Source organism: Notothenia rossii, assembly GCF_949606895.1.
Source record: "Notothenia rossii genome assembly, chromosome: 7".
Classification (NCBI taxonomy): domain Eukaryota; kingdom Metazoa; phylum Chordata; class Actinopteri; order Perciformes; family Nototheniidae; genus Notothenia; species Notothenia rossii.
The window spans coordinates 55913770-55934730 of record NC_136905.1 but is presented as its reverse complement, the minus strand read 5'-3'; the positions used below and the strand labels follow the sequence as shown (position 1 = coordinate 55934730).

The following is a 20961-nucleotide window of genomic DNA, read 5'->3' as shown; positions in this document are numbered from 1 at the left end:
GGAGTGAAATTACCCGGAAATACCTTAAAGCAGCTGTTTGATTTCTCTAACTGATGGAAAGCAGCTTAAATCTTTCCCTTGTTAATCATTTTTTCAAGGATACAAAGGACTCTCCTTCATGAAAGAAAAGGAGGTAATGCCTTCCCAAAATCACTGTGACCCCAACATTTAAAGTGACGCTGCAAAGGGTGGTTCCACATTATCTTATTTTGTGTTGGTACTTCCGCTTACATTTCCTCTTGTCAGATAGCTGTTAGATAGCTTACGTTCGCTAGATAGCTAACACTTGCTAGCTAAATAAAAAACTGACAGTGTAATTACATCAAGCTCTAAGTTTACTGAGTATAAAACATTTCATCACTTTGGACCTTTGTCTACCCTTCTGGCATTGAAAGTTATTCAGAATCAGAAACGGGTTTATTGCCAGGTAGGTTGACACGTCGTATGAGGAATTTGACTTGATGTCATGGTCCATACATAAAATATAAAACAAAAAATCTAAAAAGGTACACAGATAGCGAACTATATTAAGAAAACTGTAAAACAATATAGATAGATAGCAATAAAATAAAGCGGTAATTTACAGCGAAATAGAATGCAGTGAATTATAGACTATGAAATATGTGCAGTAAGCAATATTTGAACATTGTGTGCTTTAATGTAATGCATATAGAGACTATGTTGTGGCTGAGGTAAGGTGTTAGTGGGGGTGCCGGGCCTTGTTTAAGAGGCCGGTAGCGGAGGGGAAGAAACTGTTCAAGTGGCGAGAGGTGTTGGTCTTGATGGAGCGCAGCCTCCTGCCAGAGGGGAGGGGGGTGAACAGTTTATGTCCAGGGTGGGAGGGGTCGGCCACTATCTTCTTATAAAAAGTTGACCAGAGCTACAAAGTTTAATAGCATATTTGAGTAATAACAGGTTTATTTAACTTTCTTGCTCTCTTTTCCATTCATTCCCCAGTCTCTTCTCTACCCTTCCTCCTTTCTGTTTGATTCCGCCAGCGCAGTCTGTCCCTCCACTTTAAAGGAGCCATATTGTTGTTATTATCATTGGCTCTAACTGGATCAGTTACCATTAGACCTGAATCTTTATCTTCTGAGGCCCATAGAGCGCCTCTCTAACCCAATAGAAAACCCATGGGAGCTATTTCAGAGGGTCGACCCATTCACAACGCACCCCACCACACACACACATACACACACAGAGATTTCATTCTGAAGATTCATTGGCCTAATCCCATCACAAACACGGACACATGCACTTACATACACAACGTGCCTGTTCACAAACCACTCTTATAAAACACACACACACACTCTCATTGCAGATCCTCAGTTATTGGAGCAAATGGTAATGTTATTGGGAGATGATGGCCCTGAGTTGTGAGTGTGTGTTTGTGTGTGTGTCCGAGAGACTGCATATGGCTGTCATTGTGGCTGGATGTATGAGTAGGACTAAGGACGAGAGGGTAAATGTCATTCTATCAATGAGGTTATCTCTAATAGATGGACAGTTGAAGTCCTGGTTTCCATTTACTCTGCAGAATCCCTGCGCCTCTCTCTTTGAAATCAATGCTGAGAGGCTGTAATAGCAGGTAATAAAGAGCATTTCTTTCTTTCTCTTTTTTCATTTTTTTTTTAATTTGGACCGCCGCATTCTCCGAAGATTCACATAGAAAATCCATTAAGGCGCTTATTAATTGTATTTCTTTATTTTGTTTTCATTGTTTACCTTTTCTTCAGTTCTTTATTATTATTATATTATTATTATTATTATTATAATAATCTCTTATTTTATTTTATATTTTTTGCTAATGATTAAGTTCACATTTATTTGAGATATTTATTTATTTATAGATCAAGTAACCTTTCAACACACACTATGGTTTCTCCAGCAAACTTTGATTGTGTTTGCTTATATTTGATAGTAACAAGGATTCAGCTTTATAAAATAAAGTCTATATATAACCCATAATCCTTTCCAAAAATATTTGATATAATGTTTTTGTATTCATTTTTGTATTGAATAGATTGATTCATGATAAATGAATCTAGCAGACTGTTGCTAAGGAGGACACTCTGACGAAGGACTATGTGCTGTTATATCCATCTGCAGAAGAAAGTCCAGTCAATTTGATCTTTTGTTTTATTCCGTCAGAAAACACCATGGAATAAAAAAATATTCTTTTTTTTCTTTCTATGACACCAGCAGTTTATAGCTTGTCTAGGTTTGATAACTGTTTGTTTCCAGATTTGATATTTGTGCTCCTTCCATGTTTTGTTAGCGTCTGTCTCTTTGTTGCTTGACCTTGACCTTTGACCTCAGCTATGAGGAGCGAGCCCGATACCTGGAGACCATCGTACAGCACCACCAGGAGCCAACCACCTTCGAAGATTACGCAGCTCGAGTGTACAGCCCGGCTCCCTGCACTCACCTGCCCTCTGACTCAGGTAAAACACAAGTATGATACCGCTCAAACAGCATCACCTGTCAATCAAAGCCTTGGGGCTTTGACATTCATTGTCGAGGACGTAAATAAAAAATATGAAGACATTAGTATAGTCAAACTAAACTAAACTAAACGTAAAAAGTATTTTGACTTAATACTTGTGTTAATTTGTGCTGACTGTCATTTCTTAGCCGTATATTTTGGATTTATTGTGATACAAACCTTAGAACAAAGACAAGTTGGAAAGATAAAATGACCATGTGTATATCAATTACTCACCCAGTGTTACCTTGGTTTTTGCAAAGAAACCGTTGTCCGTCTCTTGTGTTCACAGTTACAGAAGAGGATTAGGGCAATGTGAACTTTTGTTTCGATCGGACCAAAATAGTTATTTTCTTTGAGACTTTAATCTCAAAACTCAACAAATGTGTTCTCTTTTGGTCAGATCTCAAAAAGGTTTTTTTACATGTGGCCCTAATCCTCTTTTGTACACGATGAACAAGATTAGAAGTAACTGTTACTTGTTTAACAATACTACATTTATATCCACATAAAGCTACAAATAAATAAAAATAGCACGCCCTCACATTTGTGAGGCTGTTTATGCAGAAGTGCTTCAAATAGTAACGTTTTGTGAAAATCGTGAAATCTCATATGCTTGTGAAGTTGTGAGCATAAAAATTAGAATTGATTATACTACGTGAAAATGTTTGAACTCATGTTTGGATATAGTTCTGCCGTGGCTCCCATTTACTTCCATCGATCAAGATTTTCCCATTTGTTATGCATGAGAAACAACATTTTCTGCAAGATTCCAAAGAGTCTTTGATATAAAACTTTGTCATTTTGGTGTGAATTCATCCTTTAAGAACCCTATGCTGGCTACCAGTACACACGCGCGCACACACACACACACACACACACACACACACACACACACACACACACACACACACACACACACACACACACACACACACACACACACACACACACACACACACACACACACACACACACACACACACACACACACACACACACACACACACACACACACACACACACACACACATACACACACACACATACACACACACACACACACACACACACACATACACACACACACACACACACACACACATTCCGCTGAATGACTCTCATATGTATCCTGTTAACTTTATTGGACACAGACTGATAATATAGTGTGCTTTCCCTTTGACTAGCACATAATCAAATGATTTAACATGGCGGTAATTTAAAACAAAGTTAATTCTGCAGCTAAGGAGGTTCATGAAGCATAAAGTAACATGAGGACATAATGCTTTACTCTCTATTCTGGTCAAACAGAATATGTATGTATATATCTTATCCCTGTTGTTTTTATTGTCCAACTGCCCGTGATCTCACCAGTGACAAATATTAATAGTACAATAACAACCTGTTTTGAGGCTGAATAACCATAAACACAACCTAAAATTATAATTGTATTCTGTGGTAGTAAAATGGGCCCCAAATGTGATCTCAGAACACAGGATCAATATTCGAGTCAGATAACAGGATGTTATTTGCCTGATTTCTTGTCTTAAAAGTGGGGTATGTAATTTATTTCAGAAACACTTTTTATTATTATATTATTATTATATTCCATGGAATGCTCTTAACACTCCGATGGCAATGAATACATGAAATGCTTTGACAATAAATACATTCGAAAATGTCATCTGTGGAAGCCGTGGCGTTTTAAAAAGCACGACCAATCATCTGAGCCGGCTTGGCTAAAATAACTGGATGGCCTACCTTCCATCTGTGCACAAACTTATCTCGTGCCCTCATTGGTCATGTTCGCGTCCGTGTGTGTTGGAGGAGGGGCTCTGTAAGGAAGTCTGAAGGAAGGGGCAGAATTTTGTTTGGGTGCGTAGACTGCGTACTTTCAAATTCGAGCGGACTCGAGCTGGTTTCTCCATTCTTACCTACCCTACCTTTTAAGAGGTGCATAATTACTAAAGTTAATAATTGAAATGATCATTTAAAGACGGCATAATAATCCTGTGCTCTGAATTAAACCTTGCTCAAACTACTACTGCCCTTCCCCTGACTCATATCTCTCTCTATATATATATATCTATCTCTCTATCTATGTATCTCCCTATATTAACTTACAGGTGCCCCTCCCTTAACAGCACAGTGATCAAACATTTTTCTCTCTTTCTGTTATTTTTTTTTTTTTCATTTTTCTTCCTATTTTTTTTCTGTTTTATTTTGTGTTTTTCTTTCCTTTTTGTTCCCCCCCTCCTTTAGATCGTTTTGTCTCACTTGCCTATAGCTAAAAGGTAAGCCTGGTCACATGATTGACTCGCCCCTCTCTGATTGGCTATCCCTTTTCTCGGCCTAACCTGTGCTTCTCTCTGATTTCTCTGCCACGTTGTGTTTGAAATGTTTTCTCTTCCTGTGTTCTCCACCAGCAGGTCTGCATGTATCTATGGTTACGAACTATTTCAAAGGAAGTGTCTTTTCCATCTCAGCTGTGGGTAGCAGTTTGGTATGACTCATGTGGCGAGATGTATTTGCTCGGTTGTTAGCTCTAAAAACGTCAACATTTATTATTGACATTCCAACATTAATTTCAAAAAGAAGACATAAAAAAAAAAAGGTTCTCGCTTTCTTTTTTTAATGATCCAATATGTCCAATATTCACACTTCTTTTTAGCTCTGTTTTGGTCTCCACCACCCCCTCGAAAATCTGGCTCTTTAGCTACGCCCCACAAAGAAACAGGGCTGAACCAGAGGGGTTTATGGCATTCCACAATGCGTGATACTTGGATTAGATCAAACATGTGAACAGGTAGCTAGTTATACATGTGAAACCCTGTTAATACTAACCTGGACTCAGTCATGATGAAAATGAGACTTCCTTTTTATAACAACGTGACATTTCTGCCTTTTTGCCTGTTTACTAACGCGTCTTCCTGTTTGTTCTGTTAACCTGCGCTAAAACCTAACCTCTAACCTGTTGTGCGCTCCTCTTCCTGGTTCACCACACACACACACACACACACACACACACACACACACACACACACACACACACACACACACACACACACACACACACACACACACACACACACACACACACACACACAATACTGTAGTCATCTCAGTGGTTGGTTTAGGAAAAATGAGTGTATTTAAAGCGAGTGTTGCACAGTGCTTTGTGTGTTTATGTCTTTCCATTGTGTCTCTTTACATGTGTGGCCATTTCTTATTCTAGGTTTTTATTCATTTTCTTTTTGATTTATTTCCTTCACTCTCCTACACTGCTCACTTTCCTCTTTCCTAATTGTTTTCCTTTTTCTCCTCCCTTTCCTTCTTTCCTGTACCCTCCGTGCTTCCCCCTTCTCCTCCCTTTCCTTCTTTCCTGTATTCTCCATGCTTCCCCCTTCTCCTCCCTTTCCTTCTGTTCTGTACCCTCCGTGCTTCCCCATTCTCCTCCCTTTCCTTCTTTCCTGTACCCTACATGCTTCCACCTTCTCCTCCCTTTCCTTTTTTCCTGTGTCCTCCGTGCTTCCCCATTCTCCTCCCTTTCCTTCTTTCCTGTATCCTCCGTGCTTCCACCTTCTCGCCTTGGTTTTTACTGGCCCTCCTTTCCTTTCTTTCTTCCTTTTGTTTCCTCTCCAATCCTTAACTCTTCTCTCCTTTCTTTTTCTTTCCTCTCCTATCCCTTTTTGTCTTTTATTTAATTTAATTTACTCTCAAATCCTTACTTCTTTTCCTACACTTTCTTTCCTCACTTCTCTTTTGTTACTTTCTCCTCTCCTTTCCTCTACTCTACTCTCCTCCTCCTCCTCTCCTCTATTCTCCTCCTCCTTCTCCTCCTCCTCTCCTTTCCTCTACTCCACTCTCCTCCTCCTCCTCCTCCTCCTCCTCCTCCTCCTCCTCCTCCTCTCCTCTATTCTCCTCCTCCTCTCCTCTATTTTCCTCCTCCTTCTCCTCCTCCTCTATTCTCCTCCTCCTCTCCTCTATTCTCCTCCTCCTTCTCCTCCTCCTCTCCTCTATTCTCCTCCTCCTCCTCTCCTCTATTCTCCTCCTCTATTCTCCTCCTCCTCTCCTCTATTCTCCTCCTCCTTCTCCTCCTCCTCTCCTCTATTCTCCTCCTCCTCCTCTCCTCTATTCTCCTCCTCCTCTCCTCTATGTTCCTCCTTCTCCTCCTCCTCCTCCTCCTCTCCTCTATTCTCCTCCTCCTCTCCTCTATTCTCCTCCTTCTCCTCCTCTCCTCCTCTCCTCTATTCTCCTCCTCCTCTCCTCTATTCTCCTCCTCCTCTCCTCTATTTTCCTCCTCCTCCTCCTCTCCTCCTCCTCTCCTCTATTCTCCTCCTCCTCTCCTCTCTATTCTCCTCCTCCTTCTCCTCTATTCTCCTCCTCCTCTCCTCTATTCTCCTCCTCTCCTCTCTATTCTTCTCCTCCTTCTCCTCTTCTCCTCCTCCTCTCCTCTCTATTCTCCTCCTCCTTCTCCTCTATTCTCCTCCTCTTCTCCTCTATTCTCCTCCTCCTCTCCTCTCTATCCTCCTCCTCCTCTCCTCTATTCTCCTCCTCCTCTCCTCTATTATCCTCCTCCTTCTCCTCCTCCTCCTCCTCTCCTCTATTCTCCCCCTCCTCCTCTCCTCTATTCTCCTCCTCCTCCTCTCTATTCTCCTCCTCCTCCTTTCCTCTATTCTCCTCCTCCTTTCCTCTATTTTCGTCCTCCTCCTCCTCTCCTCCTCCTCTCCTCTATTCTCCTCCTCCTCTCCTCTATTCTCCTCCTCCTCTCCTCTATTCTCCTCCTCTCCTTTATTCTCCTCCTCCTCTCCTCTATTCTCCTCCTCCTTCTCCTCTATTCTCCTCCTCCTCTCTATTCTTCTCCTCCTCCTCTCCTCTCTATTCTTCTCCTCCTCCTCCTCTATTCTCCTCCTCCTCTCCTCTCTATTCTCCTCCTCCTCTCCTCTATTCTCCTCCTCCTTCTCCTCTATTCCCCTCCTCCTCTCCTCTCTATTCTCCTCCTCCTTCTCCTCTATTCTCCTCCTCCTCTCCTCTATTCTCCGCCTCCTCCTCTCCTCCTCCTCTCCTCTATTCTCCTCCTCCTCCTCCTCCTCTCCTCTATTCTCCTCCTCCTCCTCCTCCTCCTGTAGAGGAGCATAGTGTCATGTGTATGATGGTCCCTAAACCAGTAGACAGCTTTAACCTGCTCAGAGTGAAGGGGAAGGGTCTGAAGCAGAAGGTTCTCCATGCTAGCTGTGAATGGTATGATTCATGGATGTTTAGATAGAAAACCCTGTAGGTATTCCCTCATGTAGGATGTACGTTTGTAAGTATCACCTTTAGACCCAATAGTCACATTTCCTTCTTTTTATAGTTACATGTGACGGTGTAGTTTGCCAACAGCTCAAGTAGAAATTGCTATTTATTGTTGTCTTTTATTAATGATTTACAATCAATGAAAATATAGAGGGTTACAAAACTGGAAAGAAAAAAAGAAAAAAAAGAAAGATCTACACAGCAAGAAGTACAGAAAACTGGTCTGTACAGTGAAATAGATTGTTTTAGTATTGGCAGAGCTGTTTATTAAATCCTATCTAGTATATTATAATTTGAATATAGATTTTTTTTTTTTTTTCTTTGCTCTTTTACACATTGTTATTGCTTACATGGCATGTCAAATGGAATACAGTTGAAGATACAATTACAAACCACAAAGCAGAAGAAGAGGGGGGAAATATACAGATATTAAACATACATTTATTTCAGATAATTACAAAAAACAGTAATATTTGACAGGAAGCCAGTTTAAAGACCTCAGTGATGTGATCCACTTCCTTGGTGTTACCGAGCAGCAACGTCCTGAATCAGCTGCAGCTGCCTTTATTATGTTTAAACAAATACACCTGCTGTTTGTCTAGGCTTTCTGCCCTGTGTGTGTCCATCACTCTGTCCTGTGTGTGTCCATCACTCTGTCCTGTCTGTGTGCCTAAGTAGATCATGATTGGACGTGATGTCATTTTCTTATTGCTGTATTATATAGTCTCCAATCTTACTCTCTGATTTGCCTCCTCCCTCTCCTCCTTTATCCCTCCCTCCTCCCCTTCCTCAGGCTCCTGCCTCGAGATTCTTCGGGGAGAAAGTCCGGCTCTTGGGGAGGCCGGGAGCGACTCGGCGTCCCCCATGTCGCCTCGGACTAGCAAGAGCCGCATGTCCATGAAGCTGCGACGCTCCTCCGGATCGGCCAATAAGACTTAAAGCCCTCACTGTAACTTTATTTTGAAAATGGCTGTGTATATCCTCGAAGTTGCTCCAGCATGCTGACCTTTGCCACAGTAGAAACAAGTGCAGTATTAGTTTATAATAATCTGTGCCATTTTAGAAAAGGGTTAAAGCATGTTCACAGAGGAATAAAAGCATAGGTTGCTATCTGTATATTTGTACTATAGTTAGTCCATGTGTGCGCAGACAGAACCACGAGTTTTGATATATATAAAAAAAAAAAAAAAGATCAGAACGTGTGCATCTGTAGTGTTGCATGGAGGAAGCAAGATAAAAGTATATTTTTGTTCTCAGCACAGCTTTAGGCTTGAGTCGGTTTCTATTGGTATGAATTGTATATAGAAACTCATTCATTTGCTTACAATGAAAGAAAGATGTTTTGTTGCGGATGCTTTAAAGCCAAAAGGTGAAGAGAATCAGTGTTACATAGTTGAATTATTCGTCAAAATAGAACACAAGAGGCAGCACTTCCATTTAGTTTTGTTTTGCTTATGCTGTAAAATGTGGACAAGCACTGATGATTTTTTTCTTGAAATGTGTTTGGACCCGAACAAGAACAATGCTGTATTTTATTTGTCACTTTGTCATCTGATGCAATGGAACCACAGCTATTATTTTTGTTCCTATATTCTGTATATCTATATATGTATGAGTATAGATATATATAGTAGCTATATGAACATCTAATGGGATGTGTACAGTGGGTGTATATACTGAGAGTAGCTGCCAAAGACCTCCGACCGGGTATCTGCTTAAAATGGATAGACACTACAAGATTTCATTTATTTTTTACATTTGCAAGGCAATTTAATTTCAGGCCAAGGACTCTTCTTTACTTCAATGTTGCCACATTGGGGAAGTTTTAGGCCATAATTGTCCTCGTTTTTCATTGAGTATATAATGTACGGAAGAGGATTAGTGCCACATGTGAAAACATTTTTTGAGATCGGACCTAAAGAGATTTATTTTTCTTTTGTTCTGACTTTAAAATAAAAATATTGAGATTCAATTCACAATTCTGAGATCAAATTCAGAAACAAAATCTGCATTCTGAGAAAATGTATTGAATTCTATGAAAAAAAGTTCTGAGATTAAAATCAGAATTCTTAGAGTACATTTAGAATTTCTGGGAAAATGTCAGAATTCTGAGATTAATTTAAGACTTCTTTGAAAAAATTCAGAACTATATATAAAAAAGACTTATGGTCCGATCTGAAAACCTTTCCCTCATGTGGCTCTAATCCTCTTCTGTGCTTTGTGGCAGGTTTTGTTATTGAAAAGATAACTTCAACACCTTAGTGGTTTAAAGGTGGAAACAGTGTGTATAAAGGAGAGATAGTGTACAGCCAAAGAGGGGGGGGGGAATCAAAGATACTTATTTAGATATGAATCCTTATGTTATTTTTCTTTTTATAACTCCACTCTTATATTGAGACTCATCCCCCTGCTCCATTCTTGACGAAGGGGACCCAAATGTAATCACAATCTATAACAAGTAACACTATCACTTATGTTTTTAACATCCTTATTTCAGTACTCTGTCAGTTAGCTCTACTAAAAATGGAATTGTCTAACATTGTTTAAGGTTTTTCTTTAGCTGCTGTTCCTCCATTTATTTTACATGATGGCTTCTTCTGTATTTAAACTCAAGTTTATTTGATGTTACTGTTTTTATTTCAGCCCTAGATTATCCGTAGAAATGAAAGGGATTGTTACACTTTTTGCACCTCTGTGTGTGGTGAATATAACTTTATTCGTGAATATTTGAATTCTGCTGAACTCTGAGTTGGCCCTTTAAATTATTGCTGTTACAATAATTATTATTATTGCTGAGGTTGGAGCACCATTGATTGGTGGTCACTCTGATCTGTTCATGCTGTACCTCTCACTCCATCCTGATTGGAAACGCCGAGTCTCACACTCCCTTTGGATTACACATACCTGTGCTTGATTATGAGCTATGGTGCTGCTTTCAAAAGCCCATGGAGAAGATGGGACATTTCCGATGTAGTTTTACAGATTGTAAATAATACGGAGGATTATAGTGTTTTATAATTACCTCGAAATGATTTGCTTACTCTAAACGTAATTAGCAGCAACCAAAAATGTATTCAAACAAATGATTAACCTTTCATCATTACAAACTATTCATAGAAACTTTCCTGCTGTTTATCTGGAGCATTTTGACTCTGAAAGTCTACAGATAAAGGATTAAGGCCACATGTGGAAATGTATTTCTGAGAAGAATTGAAGATTAAAAAACAAAACACATTTGTACTTTTTGGAATTGTGAATAATCTCAATATTAAAAAATGTTTCAATGCGACCCTAAACCAAACTTTGCTTGTCTATAAATAAGGGGTAAAACATTCAGATTACATTATTTTCCTTTATATATAACATTCGGAAAGCTCTGTGGCCTGTTGTCCAGAGTGCATGTAACTACTGACTGTACATACTGCATGACACCAGCTCAGCACTTTCTGCATGTGTTGATCATGTAACAGCTGTATTACGCTCAAACACACACACACACACACACTCCATGTCACACCTGTACTATGTAAACCTGTAACGTGTCTTTTGGACACAGACAGAGAACGTGGATGTGCGATGATGGGATTTGACAATAAATGATTCGTACCACTTGCCTGCCAGACCCATTCATTTATTGTGAGTGTATACAGCTTCAAAAGTATATGAACCAGTCCATTGATCATACTGTCTCACCATTTATTGACAATCATTTCAATTAAAATTCACATGAAACATATCAAAATAGTAAAAGCTTCACAGAATCACAAATACATTTAAGCATCATGAAGGAAGTATTTCAACAGTTATATATAATTAATAAAGATGAAATACTTTTTTTTAAACTATTAGCATTAAATGTTCCTTTTTTGTATGAAAATATTTTTTAGCTGAGAAACGTACTGGCACATTTACTATAAAAGGCATATTACAGTCAATCTTCTTTTGTATTGTTCACTGTACATGAAATAGTCTTTGTAACAGAGTTAGGACATTGATTCTGTCTCCAGTTATAACGCAGCTTCAATATAATCTGATTACTTTGCCACAGGAATGTGTTGAGATGTCTGCCACGTGTAGCCTGTCTATCTGCTTCAGTATCTTCCATGTAAAATGACCCTGTCTTGCTCTAATTAGTTATAATCAAAATGACCTTTTCTGTCAAACTTCCCTCTGTCCCCACTCTCCAGTCTAACAGCTGCTTCTGTGATTACATGTCAAATCATTTACCGAGTGCTGGGCATGTAGGAGAAGCTGGAGAGATGGCTTCCTCTGTGCCAATACGGATAAGACACAATATTGTCTGAGAATTATTATAGAGACAATTACTGATATTTAATGTAATGTGTCAGACTTCAGTGTATAGCTCACTGTAAATTGAATCAGTAATAATAATCTTGCTGTTGGTTTATTTCATTATTTTAGATTGCCACCTGAATGATAATGTCCCATTGTTAAAGTTGTATTTATTATTTTCATATTACAATACTGCTTGTAGTATAGACTGATCATCCTGTTGAAGATTACATTAGGTGTTTTTTAGTACATGGCATCAGTGGTTGTGGAACGTTTTTTATTTCCGTTTGAATGGGTTCATTAATCTAGTATCACTATATTCTAAGTGGGCCTTTCTGAAACAAAGTCAAGATGATTACTGACCTTTAAACAGAAACAGTGACTCCACTTCCTGTCGCAGATTGATACACATTTAGCTTTTTCACCACAACAAAAATAAACTTTGCTTTACAATAAGCTTAAATTGATCATTTCTTTAATGTGAATGGATATAACTAAAAGTCAAATTCCATAGAGTCTCCCTTATGACTATCAATGAAGGAATGTTTTCACCAAATCATCAGTTTTCTTGTTTAAGAGTCTTTACATCGTATTATGGTCGCACGGTCATCTGCAGCAGCATCACCTGCCGGTTCTCGGTCGGGTGAGACTTATTGATGTGTCTCGCGAGACCCGGGGAGCTGAAGAAAGTTGACGGACATTGCTTGCACGTGAAGATCTGCTGCTGCTCGCTCTCTCCGGTGCCGCTCTCGTCTCCTTGCGCGTGGAATACTTCATGTCTGAGTCCTCCTCCCAAAGTTCCCGCCAGTAACTCATCCCTCATCGCGTGCCACATACGGTGCTTGTCCCTGATTTCACCCGACGGGAAGCGCGCGCCGCACAGGTGACACAGAAACACCTGGCCGCTGGTCTCGCGCGCCTGGTTATAAGGTGGTGGAGGCGGTGACGCTCGTGCTGTCATCTCGTGCGCGGCAAGGTGTTTCTTCAGGTAAGCTTGTCGGCGGAATTTCTTCCCGCAATACCTGCAGACATAAACCTCCTCTTCCGTTAGGGACTGCACGAACGGTAAAGCGGGAAGCGGGAAGGACGGCCGCTGCTGCTGCGACAGGTCCACGCTCTCTTCCGAATTACCGTTCAATAGAAACAGGCTCGAGGGTGGGCTGTCTGCAGCTCTCACCTCCAAACAATTTTCCACCGGGTTCTGGTAATGAAGAGAGTGCTCATAGTGAGGAGGAGCAAGACTGTCGGTGTCGGGGCTGTTTCGGGACCGGCCATGGAGCATCAACAGGGAGGGCTCGCGCCTCATGCGGGAGCTGTCCGATGCTCCGTGGTGCTGGTTGGTGTTAATGCGCAGCAGCTCGTTCTCTTTGCCCTCCATGTCAACCGGCTGCCGCTCGTGCTGAATGAGCCCTCGTGTCTCCTTTAACGGCTGACTCTTGTTTGTTTGAGTCTCTACTCCCTGGTTGTTCACCGGGCGAGGTTTGTGCCAGCGGCGGTGGGACGCCAGGTTTGCGGGGCAGCTGAAGACTTTGTCGCACTCCGGACACCGGTACTCCACGCGCACTATGCGGGAGCACTTGTGCTGCGCAAGGGAGAAGGGGTCGAGATACTCCTCTTTACAGAGCTGGCAGATGAACTCTCCAAGTGGCTTGTTCCCGCTGAGAGCAGACTTCTCGCGCTGTCTCCTCAGCTCGGGGCTCTCCTTTTTTATCCGCAGACCCAAAACCGGCGAGGTCGTGACCTCATCCTCGAAGTTTAGTTTCCGGTTGACTTTTGGTTTCTTTGGCGTGTTTGACTGTTTGTTGTGTCTGTTGTTGTTCAAGCGTTGGTCCTGTTCGAGGAAGGCGCGTTTCCTCGCTGCTTGGTGCTGGTTCATCAGTGTTAGGGGCGGGAACAGGTGCCCCATACTCGGGTCATATGTGTCGTGGTGACCGTAGGACGGTGCGTGGCGGCTGCTGCTCGCCACGAGTCTCTCGATAGAAGCGGAGGTCGGAGTGGAGCTCACCAGGAACGGCAGCTCCGGTAACTCCAACACCGGGGGTGATGTGAGGCATTTACCAGTTAAAAACGGCTGCTTCTCTCCTTCCTCATGTTTTTCCAGCAGCCTCGTGCCGACCGGTTTAACGGGGCTACAAGACGTTATTGTCAATTCGCGTGGGGGTATATGAGGAGGCGGGAAGAAGCAGGAGAAATCTCTTTCGGGAGTCAGAACGTCCACCTCGCTCACCTGCTCCTCGGTCTCGGGTAACTGCGCGCTGCGGTCGGCTTCTGCCTCCAGCGCCGACTCCACCTGCGGGCTCCACGCCTCTCCTACACCGGCTGAGTCCTCGCGGGATACCGGGAACCGTCCGTCTGACCGTTCAAACAGGACACCTTTCAACACATCGGTCTGCTTCACTGACTCCGGTTCGATCCCTTCGGAGTTATTGTTGTTCCTGTCACCGTAGTATGTTCCAGGTTGGTTATTGCTGGTATTTCGTGACCGGTATGACCCCGAACATCGCCGGGTTCTCTTCACCAAGAATCCTCGAGGCATGATGACGATGATGCTCCACCAAGCGCGAGAGAACAACAACTCTTGTCTCGAGCTCACTTTCAAGTACAGCTTTGAAGTGTCAGAGAGAGAGGGAGAGAGAGGGGGGCATGTGTGACGAGAGAGAGACATCTGTATCCCTACCCTGGTGAGGAACACTACACTTAGATATATTTTGTACAAGAAAAGTCCAACAAAATATAAAGGCTAATTAGAGTTAGCCTCTTCAATTTTGGAAACTAATAGGCCTACATATTGGGGACGAAGTGGAACGACCATTGACTAAAAGAAAAATATTTAGTCATTGCGATGAATTTTAGAAGGAGATTCGGTTCAGTTTTACTCCAAAAAAGTACTTTATTTTATTTTTTCCCCTATCTTTTATAAACACAACTAAGAAGACTTTAAATGCGTAATCTAAAATGATGAAGTCCAATTAGGCTTTCTTGGTGTAATTGTGAGCTATCAACCCACGTGCTTGAAGATAAACGTATAATGTTTTTCTTTAATTTTAATAATGATTTAATTGAATATCGTAAAATACATCGTAGACATTTTTTTCCCAAAATACAGGCGTATTAGTAGGCTAATTAGAGTAGGCCTATTACTTTTTCAAACGAATTTTAAAGTGAATATTTAATATAGGGTTAAAGTAAAGCATCGAGCAATGACTGAAAGCGTTATTTAACAACTGCGAGGAACTTCAGCGGAGATTCGGTTAAGTTTTACTCCAAAACTAACTTCATAAACGATGTCATTCTATTTGAATAAGAACAACTAAGAAAACACGTGCCTTCACTTTAAGTTCTTACATGATGACGTCTAATGAGGCTTTCTAGTATATGTTTCGAGCTATCAACCAACATACATGTACATGAAGTTATGCGTATCAATGTTATTTTTGTATTACTTAGGCTATATGATGTTTCAGACCATTTTTAAGCAGAACTCATTTTACATTTTATCTGACCATTCTAATCTCGTCATTGCGTCAGGATGTGGCTCACGTGGTTCTTGAAATAAAAATCCAGCTGCAAATATTTAGATTGTATTAATATTGTTGACATTTTTGAGGACTGCAGTTTTTACTCTAATAATTTATATAAGGAAAAGTTGGGTTCACATTTCATTCCAGTGTGTTTTATCAGCCATTTCTCCTGCTGAATTCCCACGGTGAAGATGAGCCTCTGTCAGTGATATTTCCCCCTCTTTTTTCCTCAAAACAATGCCCTTTTTACCTTTCACCGATATGTTTTTATTTAAGAGGAGGAGATCAGATGTGTGTGTTGGAGTCAGTGCAGTGAAACAGCATCCGGGATTCAGATACACATCATATATTTTTAAGAACACTTATGACCGATCCCTGCTGAAGTGTCGGATTATGCGTCTTTGTTGGCGGTGGGAATACTTCGGGCATAGCTTTCCCTCTGCGTGTGTGTGTGTGTGTGTGTGTGTGTGTGTGTGTGTGTGTGTGTGTGTGTGTGTGTGTGTGTGTGTGTGTGTGTGTGTGTGTGTGTGTGTGTGTGTGTGTGTGTGTGTGTGTGTGTGTGTGTGTGTGTGTGTGTGTGTGTGTGTGTGTGTGTGTGTGTGTGTGTGTGTGTGTGTGAGTGTGTGTGTAAGTGTGTGAGTGTGTGAGTGTGTGAGGTGTATCTGCTCTGGCTGATAAGAGATCGGAGAGAGATTCATAGATCCATCCATCCCCTCCCCCCGGGCTTGGCCGGCCCCTCTGCGGGGACAGGCGCTCTCTAGCTCGGCCAGTGGGCTCCGGCCAGCCGGCGTCGCTCCCTGGAAATCAATCAAGGGGGCTGAGCGTGAGAGCGGGCTTCAGGATCGGGCTGTTGGCTGGGCGAGGGGCCGCCTGGGGAATAGAAACGAGAGGGGCGGTGGAGGGTCCAACACTAAAAAACTAATTAAGCACCAAGCCTCGTGGATCCTTAGTTTGGTTGGTTTTCACTGTAACCGACAGCTGCTGATTTCTAGACTATGAGCAACTGACCCAGGTTCAGCCTGTATTGACCTGACTGAGTGGGACCGTATTGGCCAGGGTGGGATTTTCAAGGCGGCTGGCCGTCATCATGCCCCACCAATAATTGTCGCCTACGTCGGCCACCATGGCCTTTGGGCCCCTCACACTGTTTAAATCTCGAAGTTGCTTTAAAAGCGTCAGAACAGTGGTTTCTGAACTGCATTATGCTGCGTTCACAACGGACGTGATGCGAATATTCGCATTGCTCTAATCCAGTGGTTCCCAACCTGGGGGGCGCGCCCCCCTTTGGGTGGAGCCAAAGATCGCAGGGGAGGGGAGCCAGGCCTCAGATGATTTGAGGCCAAATATCATATTTAGACTTTTTTTATTATTATTATATATTTTTTTTTTACATATAATTGTAACGCAATACATGATTGTCACTAAAAGCCTTGTCTCTACATTACAATAAAATATAAAAAAGAATTGATTAATTAATTTGAATACAAATTCAAGTTAGTAGCTATATTATAGGCATAAAAAGACAGAAATGTATAATTTTTTCTTTAATATAAATGTTTCTTCTGCCCGCAAAGTGTCCAAACCAGGCTTTTCTGGATAAGCGCATTTTTAAAACATATTTGTCCATGCCGGTTTCAGATTATTTGTCACAGTTGATCCGATCAGATCGGTCTCCTCCATTTTGTAGATTATTTACGATTTTTGAATCCACATAAACCCATCAGCAAAATCCGGTTTACTTTGAGCATGTGTTTTAAACAGTTTAATCCCTTTGTGAATTGTTTCCACTTGCGCGTCCTTTAATTTCTTCATACAGCGGGAATCCAAATGAATTAATCCTGATTCCAATAACCATCAAAGTCACTCCAATACACAAGTTATTGAGCCGTTTCCGCTCTACATCCTGAACTCCTCCCTTCGATGCAATGCACTTCCGTTTTGGCGGACTGGGTTTGTTTTGCTAGCTAGCTCCGTTGTGCCGACAAAGCACTGATATCGCAGAGACAAAGAGGATATAACAATTACAACATGAAGAAAAGTGGTTCGGGAACTACGTGTGCGGTAGTTGGTTGCAATCACTCGAGAAAGCACCTGAACGAGTGGTTAGATAGAGAGTGCTACGACCACAAACCAGCACCCAGCACCCAGCCATGTTGTTCATTAAATACAGATAAACACAACAAATACTGCATGCATTGTATTTTTTAATATTATATATGAATATTTTCATAGTGATGTAATTGTGTGGACTGCTTTTATATTTTAATTTGTAATACCTGTTAGGATTAAACATGTGATCTTTCTTGTTGAAGCCATTTCTTTAGTTTCCTCTCAACAATTAATTAATTCAGTGTTATTTATGTACAGTATGAGCTTAATATGAATGATGAAGTGTGTTAAAAGAAATTGTAGCACTCTAAGGAACATATGAAATGCAATAATGCAATAGCAGTGCAATAATGAAATGAAATTACATCAAACTTTATTTTCACTCAAACAGTACAGGCACATATGATATATTGCACAGCATAAAGAGATCATGTAAATTGTGCATTATGTAAACAACAGACAACTGTTGGCTCCTGTGGGCATGACCTAAATAAGGCAGTTTATTTTGGTTTTATGCTGGGCCACGTCGTCATGTTATCCTCCCAGTTTTGCACTGAATTCGGGTGGGGGAGAGTAACGCCATCTCCAGTCAAAGAAGTAGAATCGTGTTCCCAAGCTAGCATCACTGTTAGCATCGAAATCGCTGTGTTTACACCAGTGCACGTCTGACTGTTTACATCGGTTTACACCGACAGACGCTGTGCAAAAGACTTCCGGCGGAAATTAAGTGCATTTGTGTAGTGTCATGGCGCTACCCGTGTTTTGGCGCGTAAACTTGTGCTCGATAGATGCTCGTGATGCTTGCAAAGGCATGCCATGCTCCCCACAATGCAGTTCGGCGAAGATTAAAAATCTTCTACGTCACCCCATTCAAGTGAATGGGCGAAGCGTTGAAAGCATTTTTCGATGCCTGTAGTGTAGACGGGCCGTTAAACCGTGCTACGCGCTGCAGTGGAAATGAGAACCATAAGTGACTGGAGACTTTAAGCTGCCATTAAAGCATGGAAGCTCATTGGCCTCGGAAAAAAATAGATCAGATGTTACGATTGACTACTACGGAAGATGATTAGGGCCATGTTAGAAACATTTTTGGGGATGTGACCAAAAGTAAAAATAAAAAAAAGAGTTCTGACAACAACGTATTTGATGATGTGTCAAAAAAAAGGACTTTAACATGGTGACTTTTCTCTTTTATATCATAATTTTAAATCGCTCTCTAATTATATATCATCATTTTGACCTAAAAGTCACAATGGTGAATTCTTTGACATTCATTTTTAACGCATAACTGACTGACACTTGGTCGACGTGTACTTCCACAACGTGTTTTGTCTGCAGACTTGTCAAAGCATTAATTCATGGTATGAGTATGTTGTTACTTCGGCATAATTTTGAAACATGTATTACAATTAAATCACGGTAAAATATGTTAATTTTGTTGTAGTTGCCAGCGATTCTCTCACGAGTTTAGCATACTCAGCCCGGTTGTTGGCCCGGAAAGAACCTGGATTTTGGAGAGCCAGAAAAACTGTAAAACAGTACCCGTTAGCCGGAACTACCCCTAGTGGAAACGCAACAAAAAATGGGCCGGGTTTGGCACGCTTACGGCCCGTCTACACTTCAGGCATCAAAAAATCTTGAAGTTGGGCGTGTCTGAGGCTTGGCGATTTCTTGCGCCCAAGGCAACCAACAACCAATCAGGAATCTCCCGCCCGCCCCCGGAATACAAAGCAAAAAAAAGCCCGCTTCTTCAACGAAGTAAACTGGATATAAACTCCCCAAACAGTTGAAAACCTACCAGTTTCACCAACTGTCTCTGCCACCTCCCGCCATGCCTGGTTCCTCCGGTTTAGTTCCCGGTAGGTGAACAGAGTACAGTCATACAGGACTGGGACACTTGCCACGGCAATGATTAATTTATCCTCCATTTTATGACATATGGAAAATAGTCAAGACCTGCGGTATCAGCATACACGCGGTTTGATTGGCTAGCGCTTGTACTGGCGGGAATTGCATAAACGGGATTTGATTGGCTGATGCCAAGCATCGAGCCTCAAGTCGATAGATGCTCGTGATGCTTGCAAAGCCATGCCATGCTCCCCACAATGCAGTTCGGCGAAGATTAAAAATCTTCTACGTCACCCCATTCAGGTGAATGGGCGAAGCGTTGAAAGCATTTTTCGATGCCTATAGTGTAGACGGGCCGTTAAACCGTGCTACGCGCTGCAGTGGAAATGCACCATAAGTGACTGGAGCCTTTAACTTGCCATTACAGCATGGAAGCTCATTGGCCTAGGATAAAAATAGATCAGATGTTTACGATTGACTACTACGGAAGATGATTAGGGCCATGTTAGAAACATTTTTGGGGATGTGACCAAAAGTAAAAATAAAAAAAAGAGTTCTGACAACAACGTATTTGATGATGTGTCAAAAAAAAGGACTTTAACATGGTGACTTTTCTCTTTTATATCATAATTTTAAGTCGCTCTCTAATTATATATCATCATTTTGACCTAAAAGTCACAATCGTGAATTATTTGACATTCATTTTTAACGCATAACTGACTGACACTTGGTCGACGTGTACTTCCACATGTATTTATTCACTTGTAGTTTATGCACCTCAAAGGATAAAATGTTCCTTCAAAATGTAAATCAAATGGAAAAGGTTGAATAAAAACCCATATTTTAGGGGAGAAAAGCTAATGGCAGTCTGGTGTAAGGAAGGACAGGAAGGAGCTTTCAGACATTATCAAACAGGGAACATATTCTCAGTCAATGTCCTGTAAAACAAATATGGATCCACAGACATTCTGAGGAGGCTGTTGGCTGGAGGACGTGTGTGTGTGTGTGTGTGTGTGTGTGTGTGTGTGTGTGTGTGTGTGTGTGTGTGTGTGTGTGTGTGTGTGTGTGTGTGTGTGTGTGTGTGTGTGTGTGTGTGTGTGTCTCTGTGTGTCTCTGTGTGTCTTTGTGCATGCGCGCATGTGTGTGTCATGAGTGGGCAGTGAGGTGGATAATCTCTCAGACTGCTGAAAATGACTCTATTGATCAGTGCTTCTCAGTCACAAATCTTTAAGTACTGCAGTATTATACAGCTGCTGCTTGCCTGGGTTTAAAGGGACTACATATCAGGGCTGAGGGACTGTGTTTGTACATTGAGAGTTTGGAAAATACACTTTATTATTTCACCTGGTCATTATTGGAAGTCTAACAGTTTAGTTTAAGGAATTCATGGTTATTAAACCACATTTT

The 20961-nt window shown here is 41.5% G+C and overlaps 2 protein-coding genes across 8 annotated transcripts in view; one reads left to right on the top strand and one right to left on the bottom strand.

The window, feature by feature from the left end:
* The window catches only part of ralgapa1 (Ral GTPase activating protein catalytic subunit alpha 1), a 137758-nt gene extending 126362 nt beyond the window's left edge, over positions 1 to 11396 (top strand). For 6 of the 7 annotated variants that reach the window (XM_079692204.1, XM_079692207.1, XM_079692203.1 and 3 more), the window contains 2 exons: positions 2323 to 2447; positions 8577 to 11396. In XM_079692204.1, coding sequence (XP_079548330.1) covers positions 2323 to 2447; positions 8577 to 8722 — 271 coding nt within the window. In that variant the 3' untranslated portion in view covers positions 8723 to 11396. Of the gene's footprint in view, positions 1 to 2322; positions 2448 to 4750; positions 4783 to 8576 lie in introns of all 7 variants that reach the window. The other variant, XM_079692206.1, reaches the window with a different exon arrangement.
* On the bottom strand, positions 11041 to 14628 carry insm2 (insulinoma-associated 2). The gene has a single exon (XM_079692214.1). The coding sequence runs from the start codon at positions 14610 to 14612 to the stop codon at positions 12669 to 12671; it is 1944 nt and encodes a 647-aa protein (XP_079548340.1). The 5' UTR covers positions 14613 to 14628; the 3' UTR covers positions 11041 to 12668.
* Between the last annotated feature and the right edge of the window lie 6333 nt (positions 14629 to 20961).